At 45.4% G+C, this 16,051-nt stretch overlaps 1 protein-coding gene across 1 annotated transcript; it reads right to left on the bottom strand.

Annotated features, from left to right (window-relative positions):
* Nucleotides 1-4,696: 4,696 nt before the first annotated feature.
* On the bottom strand, nucleotides 4,697-10,443 carry LOC105295826 (carbonyl reductase [NADPH] 3). Its single transcript, XM_011365645.2, has 3 exons — nucleotides 9,969-10,443; nucleotides 8,453-8,560; nucleotides 4,697-5,187 (listed from the first exon to the last, which is right to left on the bottom strand). Exons 1-3 carry the CDS (start codon nucleotides 10,255-10,257, stop codon nucleotides 4,751-4,753), a joined length of 834 nt encoding a protein of 277 aa, XP_011363947.1. The 5' UTR covers nucleotides 10,258-10,443; the 3' UTR covers nucleotides 4,697-4,750.
* Nucleotides 10,444-16,051: the final 5,608 nt, after the last annotated feature.

Here is a 16,051-nt window from a genome sequence, read left to right on the forward strand (position 1 = left end):
TGGAGCTCCCCCCCGACACACTCACTCTAAGAAGGGGGACATCGGTCAATGGATCAGTCACTCTGAAGAGGGGCTTTGGAGTTACAAACAGGACAACCGGGGAGCTCAAGAAAGGTGGGGCCCATGGCACCTGGCTCACTCAGTCCTTTCCATCGGGACCACATCCAAACCCTCGGGGAGGAGGCGGGCCGCAGGAGGCTCGGGGACCCTGGTTAAGGTGCCTCGTCCGCAGGCCGCACCTTTTAGACCATCGGCATCAGAAGAGATGAGAGAATTAAAGCCTGAAATGAACTTCGTTAAGTACACTCTGGCTCAGAAAGGAGACCTCACGCCAATTATAAAAAGCATTACTATTTGCAGATATTTGCTTCCTCTTCATGAGCCTTAAGGCCTGGACAATTCAGACCTACCGAACCTGGCTCGATGGCTGCGGGGGTGAGAGGCGCCTTGAATGACGGGAGTCGGGTGGAATTCACCTGAGCATCCTGACTGCAGCAGCTGAGGCTCCCAGCCAACCAAAGCAATGCCACCTGTTGATTGAGGTGGTAATTTCTGTAGTGGCCTCTAACCATTTAAGCGCTGAAGGTCCCTTAAGAATTATCGTTTAGTCCGAGGCTCCTGAGTCAAGGTAGTCGTGAAAGAGTTTCGGGGGTAGGGTAGGAGTGGAAGGTCCATGAACACTTTAAAACTGTACAGAACATTTTGTGTATATATATGTTTCTGGAGAAAGGATATATAGTTTGTGTCTGATTCCCAAGGGGATCTACCACCTTCGCCAGATCACGAAGAATATTTTAATAGTTTGGGATGCTGGGTCTGTGGCCTAGCCATCTTCATTTCCATTTGGCATACACCAAGTGCCCCAGATAGAAATCCTCTAATGGTCAGTTTGGGGAATGGTCTTAAAGTGCAAGCAGAGGAAAATTAAAAAATTGAGCACTTAGCAAGAAAAAAGATTAATTTCATGAAAATTGATTTCCTAATGAAGATATAATAAACTCTTTTTACAAAAAGAGTTGACACATGGTGAATTTTTTTCCTAAGTGTCTCAAATCCTAGCCACACTCCACATTGCACTGAACTAATAAGCAATGAAAGAACTGCTTATACTCACCACTGACGAACAGAGAAAACCAGTCTATTTTCGTCAAAACCACCAGGTACAACTTTGCCCTAAGACATTTATATAAAATAATATACATGCCTTGTATTAATGTTACCTATCTCTAAAGAACTTTAGGTATGCGGGAGGTTAATTTAAATTAACTTTCACAAATTTAAGTAGTAGTTATATTCGGATTTTCGACTATGGGAGGTTTGTGCTCCAACCCCCATGTTGTTCAAAGGTCAACTGTATTGTAAACTCTTAAAAGAACAACTCCATTTATAACCAGGATTGCCAGTGAATGTATAGCATTAAGATTTGAAAGTTTATTCCTACAAGAAATCTGTTTTCTTGGGTCATGTCTTATCACACTTAAAAGTCTTCTTAGCTATGTTCATCTGTTTAAGACATGTAAATAAAAGTTTCTTGCATAATAATAAACTCATTAGGGCATTTCAGATTTACTGTAAATCACAACTGTAATTCTTACTTCTTCTGATCATAAAGAAGGCATTATAAATCAGAGGTGACTACTTTCTCTGGCTCAGGCTGGCCCACCTCTTCAAGAGATTGTCCAGGTAAACACATTCTGACTTTCTCTGTGCAGATATTGATGACCTTCTAAGCCTGTCTCTTCTCTAAACTCAATTCTACTCCACCCACATAGATTGATACCCTGCATAGTTCTGTATTTGGTGCTGTGCCCACTTGCAGTTGACTTACAGTAACAGGTAAACTTACCAGTTACTGTCAGGTTAACAGGATTGTTATTATCACCTGTTTTATCTCCACACTTCATCACTCTTCAGCTTCTTGGTGTGTCACAATCCCCGTTGCAGTTCAGTAGGTGAGGGAGAAGTCCAAGGCCAGGTCTAAAGCTGATACTGTGTATGAGTTTACCACTCATCTGTCAACCCAGAAAAGTGTGCCACAGAGAAGCTGATGTGGACGGGACCACTTGTTCCATCTGGTGCCTAAAAGACACGTTGCGTGAGATAATCCATTCAAATTTGCCGATTTTAAGTCATATTTCATTTATCTACTTTATGGAAAAGTTCATAAGAGCTAATTTGGGCATCTAATAACCACATGGCTTACAAATCACCTAGATTCAAGGTATCACCTCCCTTAATTTTTACTCCAAGGGGGTTGCCCATGGTCTCTAGACTTGTAATAGTGAAGCTGGATGTGACAAACACTCGGCGCCAAGAAAAGCCAAGGAACTCTGTGGCCAGACAGTCCTGGAAACGATCCTGGCTCTTGGCTCTTAGCTGTGTGATGTGTAGTCCTGTCCCCCAAGTTACTCCACCTCTCCAAACATTTGTTTCTTCATTTGGAAAATGACATCGACACCTACCTCAAAGGACTGATGTGAGAATTATGGAAAACAAGGTTGGGAAAGTATTAAGCATGACATTTGGCCTCATATGCCATGGGTTCTCGATTCATGATATTTTTTTTCTTTTTTTCCTTCTGCTTCCAAATCTAATTGTTTTTTTTTTTTTCACTACCGTATACCATGAAACATTTTAGTGCACTTTTATTAGACTCCCTTTGGTTGCAAGAAACAACAACCCAGTTCAAACTAGCTTAAGAAAAATCTTCTAAGGAGACAGAGGTACCTCGGAGCATCTTTTAGAACCAGGGATCTCAGGAATGGTCTGGGGCCAGGGAAGAAATGCCACCCTGGTGAGGGGGCTGTCTCTTTGGGCTACTCTACCTGCTTCTTTTGAGACTCCGTTGCTTCCTTCTCTGGCTATGCCTGGCTCCCTTTGCTCCTTAGACCACACGAGATGGGCGCGGGGCCGCTCACAGTAACAGCTCTGAGCTTCCCCTGCTCCAGTCCAGCTGCTCCTGGTCATTAGAGGAAAGGCCTAGAGCTGGAGCAGTCAACTGAGGCTAGCAGGACAAAGTCACCTCATGGCTGCTGCAGCAGCGAATGTGGGGAAGAAGCAGGGGGGAGGGGGCCAGGAGATGATTCTTGAGAAGAGAATTGGATGGGCAGACCATCCAATGAGGGCCCCCTAGGGCCTTTCCGTACAAATGAGAAATGCCGTTTAGATGAGCAGTTTACAATTAAGGGTCTTCCTAAGCAGGCTACGTGCTGATCCAAAAATGTCAAGTAAGATTTGGCTAGAGACAAAAGAGGGAGAAGAAATAGAATTGGCCTGTTTACTTGTACATTTCCTGTCTGTGATTCCATCTGGCAGAGCCTGAAAGTGCTTGCTTCACAGGTCCCCGTGTTTCCGCCCATCGCTGGCAGGACTCTGAAAGCTGGCTGCACAGCGATTCAGAAAATTTGTCTAAAGCCATTAAAGTGGTTTTAAAGCCAGACAAGAAGTCACCGAAATGTCTTAGAAGCTATGGTCAGAGACAAATATAAGAGCACGCTGGATTTACTCAGGCAATATAGAGATGGCTGAAGGAAGTAAAATCCAGGCTGGTTGGGATTCAGACTTCCCTCTACCCAAAGCGAATGAAAACACGAGGTGAGGTTTGAGCTAAACTGGCATTTCCCCATGCTGCCGTTGTAAGTTGAAGAGACAAGAAAAATAAATACTTGGCACCCTGTGAAAGACCAGAAATGACAGTCACCTATGTAGTCACGTCCCCCAAGTAAATGAAACCTGGAGCATTTCTATACGGATTCCCAAAAGGGAAAAAGCATTATCCCTCATTTGTGCAATGCCGTTGTCAGGAGATGTGACCTTTGGTCGTAATCGAGTGACAGCGCTGCTGTTTCTCGCCGTGAACGGCCCATCATAAACCTGGTAATTGTGTGATTTCTTTCCTCTGGCTTTTGTCTGCTGTGCACCTGTTGTATATCTGCTCTGGCTGAGGTCTTGACTGCATTGCAAACTTTCTTCACAGGTACATTTCTTCTCTTTCGCGAGATCCTTCGGTCTCCAGTCTTTTTTATACATCGGCGTATAGCAGAGCAAAGAGATGGTCTAGACACAGTTGCCCAGGTGTGAACAAGATGAAAGATGCGGCAGGGCAACCTTGCAAACGATCTGGGAAGAATACAGAATGCAAAACCGAAAAGAAAAACCATTATGGAAGAAGTCACATCTCAGCAAAGAGACGTTCCTCCCAAGCCCTTTGAGCCACATAGATTATGTCATAGGTATAAGAACCAATTAAAATGTACTCAAGTATAATAAAACAGTATGAGATACAAAGCAGGGTTGCAAAGCTAAGGAACCAGAGGCTAAATCATTATCCTTACAGAGTTGACAAGCTAGAAACAGCAAAGAACAGCTGGAAAATGGCTGAGACCACAGCATAGCCCTGACACCTCTCACCAGACCAGTGCTTCTCAAAGTGCTGTCCCAGCACCAGCAGCACCTGGGAAGTTGTTAGAAATGCACATTCCTGGGCCCCAACTCTGGGCAATGGCCTAACACGCCCGCCAGGTGGCCCTGATGCCCTCTAACCCTTGAGGGCAGGACTGTGTTCTCCCTCTCAGGCTGAAGAGTCTGGGCATAGCAAAATCACACAGCTCTGTTCCAGAACTAGACAGCTTCTCACTGGGAGATCCTAATTGTTTCTCCTGAAGGACAAGAAACAGATCAGACTACAACACCGGAATTCGTTCATTCCTTCCACTAACATTTATTCATCATTAAGCACCAAAGAAGACATTCACCAGTTTTGAACGACTTTGTCATAGACTAGCTGGCCCTGAGGCTCAGTGGCATCTGGCGGCAGGAGGGCCAAGTAGACAGGGGTCTCAGCCCCTTCCTCCACAGTCCTGGAGCCGTAGTCGCCAGCCATGTCCGTCTTCACCGCCCCTGGGCAGCATGCATTCAGTAGAATCCTGTCGGCTTTTCTCTTCCCATCCAGACGTCGGGCCAGAATTCTCGATAAGACCGTGACCCCCAATTTGGACACCCCATAAGCCGAGTTGGGCCAGCCTTCTCTCTCATGCACTTCATTTTTTGTGTCCTCCACAAACTTTTTCATGAGGTCCACCAGGTCCTCCTCTGTGAGTGTCTCATTTCGGAATTTCTCCTGCAGATCTTCACTGCAGTTTTCAAGAGCTTTTGAACCCAGTAGACTACTGACGTTCACCACTCTGCCTGAAACAGAATAATAAACAATATGGAAGCATGTCACAAATAAGCAGTCGTTGACTGACTATCCAAACGTGATTGAGTCATGGTGCACGTTTAATCGTTGATTGAAGAACATGACTTTAGAAGGTACCCGTGGAGTGTGACATTTCAGGTGAGGAGGTCTATAATGGAATCACCAGGAAGTTGATGGATACTTCCACACCTGGAGTGGGTTGATTCTCCACCCTGGTTTTGATTTTTCTTACTTTTTAAGCAAGAAACTCATTTAATGAATACTAATTATTTAATGAGTTAGTAGTCGTACTAACAATAATTCACAGCTACTAAAGAGACACACCTACTAATGAGGTAGCTACTTATAAACACAAACATGCAGGCCAAAATTATAAAACGATTTGAACTGTCGGTGGGAATCCAAAAATCAGTAAACACATGAATTTACACGTTTCATTCAACATCAAAAAAAATCAATTTACGGATTCTTTTCTTACATATTATTTTGAATCCACACCCTTTGCATCCAATGGGATAACTGGATTTTATTTTCTTTTCTGAGTGGCATTCGCCACAGGTACACATTTGTGAGGAGGTGATTTGCACATTCTACTGCATATCCTATGGGCCCTGTGTGAGGTCTCCTCACTCTGTCCCTGCACAAGAACACCTCACTAAACCCCCAAGTACCTAAGACTCTTCAGTATCGTCTTTCCTTCCTTCCTTCCTTCCTTCCTTCCTTCCTTCCTTCCTTCCTTCCTTCCTTCCTTCCTTCCTTCCTTCCTTCCTTCCTTCCTTCCTTCCTTCCTTCTCTCTCTGATAATACATATGTCCTTCCCAATTTTAACTTTTATTTGAAACCTACAGAGAAGTTGCAAGAATAGGTCAATAAGCATTCCTATACCTTTCACCTAAGTGCACCGATTCTTAACATTTTGCCACATTTGCTTTCTCTCGGTCTCTAAGTTATAAACCTTCATCTTAAATGTACACGTGTGCACGTGCGTGTGTGTGTGTGTAAGCATTCCCTTACCTAACCACAGTGATCATACTCAAGACATTTGTCAGGGTACATACAACACTATTACCTAAAGGATAGTCCATATTCAAATGTCCCCAGTTGTCTCAAAAATCTTCCTTTATAGGTTGTTTGTTTTCATACAAGGTGAGATCGTGGGATTGCATTTAGTCGTCATATCTCTTTAGCCTGTTCTAATCTAGAGTAGATGACCTTTTTGAAGACTGTATGCCATTATTTTGCAGTATTTTCCCCAACTTGGTTCGGCTTGATTTTCTCGTGATTAGATCCACTTCAACATTTCGGGGGGACCACACCCACAACGTTGTGTTCTTTGTTACTTTCTAAACAGTTTTGTTCTCAATCTCTTGGTTGCTACAAGGAATTAAATGTAAAAGGGGAAGGAATATAGAAAAAAAAAATTACAGGAGCTACCCTACACCTTCGATGGAAATAAAAGATTTCCTGAAAGGAAGAAGTGTCCTCTTTGAGGTGGTGTGACCTCACTGGTCCGGAAGGACCCCTCCAACCCCACCCCTTAGAAAGACTGGGCAAGCAGCACCTCCTAGTGGTGAGACAGCTGATTAACCTATTTACTCAGAATCAAAGGAACAAGCTGAATTTCAAACTTTCTTTAAAGTGATATTGTAAACCTAAAAAAAAGAGTGGCTTTTAAATTAGAGCAAAAGCGACTCCCTACAAATCAAGGCACAATGATGCTCAGCGTTTTGTCCTCCAAGTAAATGCGAGGTTTTTGGAAAAGTCACAAATATTCTCGATGTGTTGTAAAGAGATTCCTGCTTTGGAAAACACTGTTACAGGATGAATTGAAGACAGTGATTCAGCTGTTCTGGGTTGAACCCTGAGCCCCAACCCCCAGAGCCTTCTTTTATCTTTCAAAATGCTTGGTCAAGGGGTGAAGTCAGGAAATCCGGCTACCGCTTCCAGTTCCATTACTACCTGGCTTTGTGCACGTCTCTGGGCCTCAATTTCCTTCTCTGTAAAGTGAAGGTATAGAAATGTAAGGTTTCTTTAACACCTTGCAGCTTTCAAATTCTATGATTCTAAAATCCACAGGAAGCAGACTTCCTGGTACCCGGTAAAAAGACAACCCTACAATGAAATACTATGCAGTTGTAAAAAAGAATAAGAAAGCTCTCTGTCCTGATCTGGAAAGAGCCCCGGATAGAGTAAATGAAGAAAACAAGGTGGCAAACATATTTTATGTTCCTTTTTGCGTAAAAAAAAAAAAAGGAGCAAAAACTATGCATTTAGATCTGCTTAAATCTGCGTTTATAGGTCTGTCCATTGGCCCTGGGCACTCATCAATTGTATGAACATAGACCCAAGGTTTCCTTCAGCCAGTACCTGAAACTCTACCTTTGAGTTTTCCACTAGGAAACCAATACAGAAAATTACCTGCGGAGGCTGGAGATAGAAACTGGGCAAGTTGGATGGGGGGTAGCTGGAGTACAGGTGCGAATCTTACCACGCATCGTTTTAGATATTTGAGATTTTTGTACTAGAGATCATCTTTACTCGAAATGTTAAATTAAAAAAAGCACGTTGCCAACAAGAACAACAGAGCCGTTCTTCCTAAGAATCACAGTTGACTTCTTGGGAAAGAGAAGCCTCAGGGAAGCAAGGCTGCTCTCCCGCCTTCCCAGAATAGTTGTAATTTACTTAGGATTCTTTGTCGATGACGGTGTCCATTTACTGACCCCTCTCCATTGTATACCCAGCACCCAGAATATTCCCTGGGTTACAGTAGGCATGAAAAAGTAATAAAAGGTATTTGCTGAATCCTTGGGAGCGTGGGCAAGATATTTCCTACTAAAGAAAATTTTCTTTGGGGTGTTCTCAATCAGCTTTACAAAGTTTGGTACACGAGGAATGGAATACAGGGAAAGTTTAGAACAGTCACTATCTCCAGACCCCCAGGTGAGCTGGGTGTGGCCCCGCCACCTTGGGGAGCTGGGGGACTCACTGAGGTTGCAAAAGGCAAGGTGCCATTTGTGACTTGCAACACCCTATCGTTCTAGGATTGAGTTCACGACATGGGGCCCAAGAACACTGCCATGTGTCACACATCTCTTTTAAAGCTAAAATGTTCGGGCGAGGAGCCAGATATAATACTATGAAAAAATAAATAATACAGTTTCTATTTTTCCCCCCTATGGAGAAATAGTATCCCTGATCTCCACGGGACAGTCCCACGGCTCACTCCTTGTTGACAGACGTACACACTGAACTCACCATGAGGTTTTATTATGGGCAGTAACTCGGTGCAAACATTTCTCGTGCCAAAAAAGTTTGTCTTCAGTGTCATCTCAGCTTGAATGTCAAAGGGTGTTGGATCATCAACTTGCAAAAAGAAAAGAAAACAAAGACAGTCAAGCATTTCCCTCTGAAATTCAGGACAATGGGATCTTTAAAAACAAGCTAACTTTACAGGTTTAAAACCACTGGGTTGGTGGTTCCCGTGTATCTGAATCACCTGCAAGACCTGTTAAAACACGGCTTTCTGGGTGGCACCCACAGAATTCGGCGTGAGATGGTCCAGGGTGGAGCTACAGCTCCTGGTCTGCTAGTCTGTGAGCCATTCTTGGAGAAATGGCTTTGATCACTGCTTCTCAGACTTGGACGGACACAGGGGGCACCTGGGGATTCTATTAAAATGTAGATTCTAATTGAGCAGGTGTAGGGCGAGGCCTGAAGTTCTGTGATTCCAGGGGTGCGCGTGCCGCTGGTCCAATGCCCGCACGCTGAGGGGCAAGGTTTCCAGCGCACGGCAGTGTTCCCCCACCCGTCGTCCAGAAAGCGGGCTATTTACTCACCAATTTCTCAGCCATTGGCCCCAGGGGGTGTCTGCCGTCTCCCACCCGCCTTCCCCAAAAGCCCGCAGACTGAGTTGCAGGTGCGGGCGCACCGCGATGGTGAGTACCCAAGGCCAAGGGCGTGAAGATTTATTTCACAGTAGTTCATTTGACTCCGTTCTGCCTCTGGGTTCCTCTTCCCCACGACGTCGTAAGTGACGCTGGCCTGTTTATTTCTTTCTACCAGCAGCACATGGCCGCTCAATAACTTTCCTAATCGAGTAGTAGAATAAATAATCTTGATTTCCGCCCCCCACCCCAAGTAGCAGTGATGCTACTTAAAACCACACTTCTATGTTTGATAATAAACATAAGTTCCCAGGGGGAGGGAACAGGCTCGCTTCCTTTTTTGCTGGAGCCTATGAAAGCTCTCCATTAAACAAAGTCTGGAGTCCACTGACGTGCGAGTGCGCGCTCGTCGTGTCTCAGCAATTCATTTCCTGTCCAGGGCAGACGCCTCCTGGCATCTCTCAATGCGCCCTTTCAAGGAAAGCGAAAGCCCAAAGTGAGCTTGGAGACCCTTCGCAGAGAAAACGTTTCTTGCATTAGACAGAAAGCTGATGAGCTTAGCAGGGCGCGGCCCCCTCCCAGGGGGCCGGTTCACTGGCGGACCGCAGCGGCTGACCCGTCCGGGAGGGCCCGGGGCTGCACGCGGGCCCGCGCAGGGCGGAGGGCAGGCGGGCGGGGCGCGCTGCGCCGGTCTCCCGGGACAGCCTGGCGCTGAGCGAACAGCTGCAGTGACTCCGCGGGAACCGCCGCAGGAAGCGAGAGCCGAGGGCATCCGGAGGGGCGCGCGCTGCCCTTCGCGATCACTCAAGTGGATGCGGGGGTGGGGCGAATGCTCTCGCTGCCCCGCACCGGGGGAGCGCCCAGGGACCTCCCACTCCCGCACCTACACTTGAAGGCGATGCCGGCGTTGTTGACCAGCACGTTGAGCCCCCCGTACTCCTTGCGCAGAAAGTCGCGCAGGGCGCGGATGCTCTGCAGGTCGTCGATGTCCAGCTGGTGGAAGCGCGGGCTCAGGCCCTCGGCCTGCAGCTGCTGCACGGCCGCCTGGCCCCGCGCCGCGTCCCGCGCTGTGAGCACCACGTCCCCCGAGAACTGCCGGCACAGGTCCCGCGCGATGCCAAAACCGATGCCCTTGTTGGCGCCGGTCACCAGCGCCACGCGGCTGCAGGACGACATGGGTGCGTGGGGCGCGCAAGGCACTTGAGCGGAGAGCGGAGGGACCACGCGGGGCGCCCGCTTCAGAGAGCCGGCCACGATCAGAGAAGCCGCACAGAGTCCTGGGGTCCAGTGCTGCGACTTAAGGGAAAGAGGCTCCCGGGCCTTGGTCCCTCCCTCCAAGGAGGGGCCTTCATCTCCCGGAGGTTTAGTAACGCCCCACTCCCGGGTCCGCCCCATCCCCAAGCCGCATCCTCTTCAGATCCTTCTCTGAGCCAAAAGCGGGGTCCGCTGGGTGGAGCCGTTCTCCCAGAACCAAACCGGACGGTGATGGATCGATCGGGTCTAGAGATTCATGGCAGTTGGATTGAAGAAACAATTTTAGGAGAACCCCAAAGGAGAAAAATCAAGTGCTGAGTAATTTTCGTGAGCCCATCATCCCCTGTAGAACGAGAATGTTTGCTTTTTCCTTAAAATGCAACGAAATTTTTTAGACACGGTAACTGCTGCTGAGGACATAGATCCCCTTTCTCTCTTAGAGAAATTCTAGGGATAATTAGAGCAAAAAGGTCCTATGGGTAGATTTACAGGTGTGCGTAGGGTACCGCGGTTTGTGTGATTCCCAGTGCGCCCCCCAGTGGGAGAGAATGTTTATGAAGCTCTGACCGTGTACCAAGCCTCTTACTGGAATGTTTTTATTTGATCCTTGCGTAACTCCTAGGGATGCTAAGTGTCTGCGTTTTAGCCTTGTTCAAGGTGATACATTTATTTTTTTCTCTCCCAGTGAAATCTGTGCACCCACAAAGTTCAACTGAAAAGGAATTCCAAAAGGTGTGTCAAGGTGTGGGTGGGCGATTGGAACTCTCCCACCTAGCTTCTTTAGTATAATGTGAGTGTGGTTGATCTGAGGGTGTTCGATGGGTGATTTGTAGGTTTATGGAGAGCTTCCATCTTCCTATGACTCAGCTTTTCCCAAGCAGAACTGGCTAAGCTGCTATGCCTCTGTCACATTGACTCCACCTTCTCTGTCAACAGGTGAGTCAGGAAGGTGGGCATCTGCTGTGTGTGGTCCCCTACTGTGCCTCAACCAACATTTCTTTCCTCCCCTACATTATTTGGAACTCTATTTTAAATAAATAGAGCTATTCAGGTTTTCTGTTTCTTCTGGACTGAGCTTAATTCATATTTTTCGGAAAATTAGTACATTTCATCTAAGTTGTTGACTCTGTTGTTATGAAGTTGTTCATAATATGCCCTTATTAATCCCTTTAATATTGGTAGTGATGCCACCTCTCTCATTCCTCATATTGGTAATTGTGTTTCATATTTTTTCTCATCCTCTGTCTCGCTAGAGGTTTATCGATTTTATTGATTTTTGTCGAGGAAGCAGCTTTTGGTTTTATTGATATTTTTCTCTTTCTGGTTATGTTATATTTCTGTTCTAATCTGTATTTCCTTTTATAAAAAACTCACTTTGGATTTTATTTGCTCTTTTTCTAGTTTCTTATTGTAAAAGATGAGGTCATTGACTTGAGATCTTTCTTTTCTAATATAGGCATTAAGGGCTATCAATTTCTCTTTAAGTACTAAGTTAGTGGCACTCCATGAACATCGATATGTTCTGTTTTCAATTTCGATCGGTTTAAAATACTTTCTAATTTACTTTTTCGTTATGTTCTTCGATCATGGGTATTTAGAAGTATGTTTATTATTTTTGAACTGTTTTGGGATTTTCCAGCTGTCATTGATTTCCCAATTCCATTGTAGTCAGAGAACATACTTTGTATGACTTGAATTCTTTTTAAAGAGTTTTAAAAGGCATATTTTTACACAATGGTCATAATCTCAACGAGAAGTAAAGGTGGCGAAGGGGTGGAGGGATAATTCAAGAACAAAATATGTGGGGAGGTGAGTGCAGATGGGATGTGGGGCTCAGGTGGAGGCTTGGCCTGGGCAGCAGGCACCTCTTGTGCCAGGAGGGAAGGCAGAGTGTGTGAGTCTAGTTCCAGGCATGTTGGGTGGCTCTCCTTGAGGGCATTATTTTCTCTTGGAAAGATGGGCGGTTTGAGGTCATTAGCAAGTGAGATCAGTCTGGGAGATCTGAGCCAAGAATAGCCGTGTTGCAGAGTGGGAAAGTGAATGTATGTCGAACTAGGCATAGACTAGCAGAGTTGGGAGCCCATCTGCCATCTGTGATCTAAATGTCAAGAGAGTTCTGTCAGCCTCCTACAGTTTCTCGCCAACATCTCCAGCTGCTAGTGCAGGCTGGGGCCGGGGTGGTTGGAGGCTTGGTGTTTTGCCAGGCTCACAGGTCAGAGCGAAACGTGTCAGTAAGGAAAGGATTGTAGTGTAGGGCTGTGGCCTGTCAGGATGGAAGAAAGGACACGAGGAAGTTGGAGATTTATAACAAGGCAAAAACAGGAGAGTGGATGGATTGGAGGTCCTGGAGGGCAGGGCAGGGCGGAGCACCCCTGGAAGAAGCTGGGTCCTGAGGATCAGTACAGGATGCTTTGAGAACGAGGTCTCAGAGGCTGTGTGAATCTTGTTGATGTGAAGGTCAAGGCACTGGGGAGCCCAGATACTGGATGGGCACGTGGCTACTGACCTCATCAGAGCTGAGGACAGGCTCTGGAGGGCAGGAGATACTGAGCCATGTGCTGGCCTCGAGGTGTGTGCCCCCTGCAGTTAGTTACTCTCCTGAAATTCTTGATTGTGTAACCACCTTCATTTTGCACTGGGCCCCACAAATTATGCAATAGGTTCTCACACCCATCATTGAAGGAATATGTAGGCGAGTTTGGGGAAAGTCTGTCACTGACAGCAACAGTCCTCCCCAGCCCAAGTTTTTCATGTTATAATCCCCAGGGATATTAAAAGAAAGTACTGATCCCTGGCTGCATCTGCAGATATCGTGATTGAACGTGTCTGGAGTGTGACCTGAGCACTGGGAGTTTTAAAAGCTCTCCTGATAATTCCTGTGCAGCAAAGGTTGAAAGTCGTTGGGTTATAGTAATAAGGAGGGTTAATTGGTTAAAAGCAATGCAATCTTCAAAAGAGTCGGGGTTGTTAAAAGAGAAAAGAAGAGAAAGGGTTTGGAAATGACAGAGGTTACTGAGGTAGAATAATGTCCGTGTCCTCATCCCCAGAACCTGTGAATGTTACTTTACCTGGCAAAAGAGACTCTGCAGATGTGATTAAATTGAGGATGATAAGATGGGAAGATCGACCTGCATAATCTTGGTGGGCCCAGGGTAATCACACGTTTTCTGATTAGAGGGAAGCAGGAAGTTCAGAGTCAGAGTAGGAGGCGTTAAGACAAAAGCAGAGGACAGAGAGGGTTTTGGAGATGCTGCGCTGCCCAGTTTGAAGATGGAAGGGGAACCAGGAAGGCCGGCAGCCTCTAGGAGCTGGAAAAAGCTCCTGTGTGGTCTCTGGGTTCTCCCCCAGAGCCTCCAGAAGGAATGCAGCTCCGCTGATATCTTTCTTGACTTGGGGACTTCTGACTTTCAGATCTACATAAGATAATAAATTTGTGACGTCTTAAGATACTAAATTCGTGGCAATAAATTTGAATGTGCAGGTTCCCAGCTGAAGTCAAAAAGTGACATTTTGCCTTCTTGTTTCTTCTCTTATATCGTAAACAAGCATCCTTTTTGCGGTTTATTTAGTGTTTTTTGTTGTTGTTGCTGTTGTTGCGTTTTTCCGCTTTTTGTTGGTAATTTTGCTGTTTGAAATGGCCCAAGCATAGTGGCGAAATGCTGTCTAGTTTTCGTAAGCCTAAGAAGGCTGCGATGTGCCTTGTGGAGAAAATATGTGTGTTAGATAAGCTTCTTTCAGGCATGAGTTTGTAGGGGAGGAAAAACAATGTTCCCTCTACCCTTCGGAGACCCCTGTAATAAAAGACAGATCAACAAGAGAAAATGGAAATTTATTAACATGTCTACCTCACATACACATGAGAGATGCCAAGGGAGAATGAATAACTCTGAGGTGCCTTAGAATTCAAGGTCAAATACCATCTTTTTATTTTTATTTTTTATTTATGCCTACAGCACCTGGTTTTCCTGGGTGGTATCCCATCCAAGTACTAACCAGGCCTGACCCTGCTTAGCTTCTGAGATCAGGCATCAGGCTTGTTCAGCGTGGCATGGCTGTATAGACCATGACCATGGTTCCACTGGGGTGCCAACCCAGGACCTTCTGTGTGTGTAGTAGATGTGCTAACTGCTACACTATGGAACCACATCCGAGATTAAATACCATCTTAACAGGAGAAGAGGAGCAGAGATGAAGGCAATTTAGGGGGAGTAAATGAGTTTTAGGAAAGGGTCCTTAGAAGAATAGATGGGAGGTATCACAGTTGTGACAAAGTTTGTGTCTGTGTGGCCTCCTCTCCTGTGATAAGATCCAATGTCCCCCCACTTGAGGACACTCCTGGGGGAAGGGATTTATGACAATTGAGTTCCTTTTTGAGAATCTGTCTTTAGACAGATGAGGGGCATCCAGGGTAAGCTTCTCCCTGCAGTTGCTATTTTCCAAGTGCCTTCGGCTCCGAATCATCAATACACCAAAGCAGCATATTTTGGGGTGGCACGTCTTGAACTCCTACAGTCGTATTTTGGGGTGGCACCCTCTGTCAAGGGGAGGTAGTCAAGGGAGTTGACCAGCCTTAGGGCTCAGGAGCTGAAACGGAGATAAAGATGTTATCTTTAGCCTCACAGGGGCTCAGCCCTGGAGACCATTAGTCACAATGGGGCTATTGTCTTCTGCTGCCTCCTGGGTCAAGATGAGAGACTAAGACCAGATCAATGAAGTTCGCTGAGAGAAAGGAAAAAACTGATTGTTTTCAAACTATATTTTAAATCAAATCATAATTATGAGGACCCTCACTTTCAGAACGTTGGTAAAAAAAAAACTTACATAATGCAAATGGCATTTCAGTTGAAAATGTTCTGACCAGAGGCTGGCAGGAACCTAACCCCAAGAAGTAGCAGTTCAGTATTCACTAAGTCGGTGTTTGCACTGATTTGGTAGAACAGAACTACCGTGAATGATGAGAACCAACTCTATTTCAAGCACACGGTCTGTTATTAAAAATAGGAAAAAAAAAGAAAAAAACTCTGTTTCTCACTTAAAACATTGAAAAGACAGAAGAAGTTTTATACAAATTCTTCTCCAATGCTTTATATTTATCTTCCAATTATGTAATAGAAAGTATAGTAACCTTTTTTGTCAAGGCAGTGTACATGGCCTCAGTGCCTCCAATTCACTTTAGTGAGCTGCATGATTAACGTGTCCGTGTGCTCTACCTGATGAGAAAAATTGGGAAGGACTATATTAGACTTCTTTATAACTCATTTATACGAGAGAGTCTAATGATCACCCTTATTGAAATGATTACATGCCCTTATGATGGGATGCTGTGTAGCCACTAAAATGATCTAAATGTAGTGAAAGGGAAGAGGCTTTGAAAAAATTTAAATGAGAAAAGCCTAGTACTGTATAGTGCATATGTTAGTTTTCTATTGCTGCTGCAGCAAATTATCACAAATATAGTGGCTTAACACAACACACACTTATTATCTTATAGTTCTGTACGTAGAAGCCTGATGCAGGTCTCGCTTGGGCCAAAATCAAGGTGTAAGCTGAGGCTGCATTCCTTTTGGGAGATTCTAGGGAGAATCGTGAGTTGTTTGGCTTGTCTGTTTTTCTTTTTTCCCTTTCTAGCTTCTAGGGGCCACCTGCATTCCTTGGCTTCCTCCATCTTCAAAGCCAGCAATGTTGCATCTCTGACCTTCTCCCATAGACACATTTC

This window comes from Pteropus vampyrus, unplaced genomic scaffold, assembly GCF_000151845.1.
Source record: "Pteropus vampyrus isolate Shadow unplaced genomic scaffold, Pvam_2.0 Scaffold114, whole genome shotgun sequence".
Taxonomy (NCBI): Eukaryota; Metazoa; Chordata; class Mammalia; order Chiroptera; family Pteropodidae; genus Pteropus; species Pteropus vampyrus.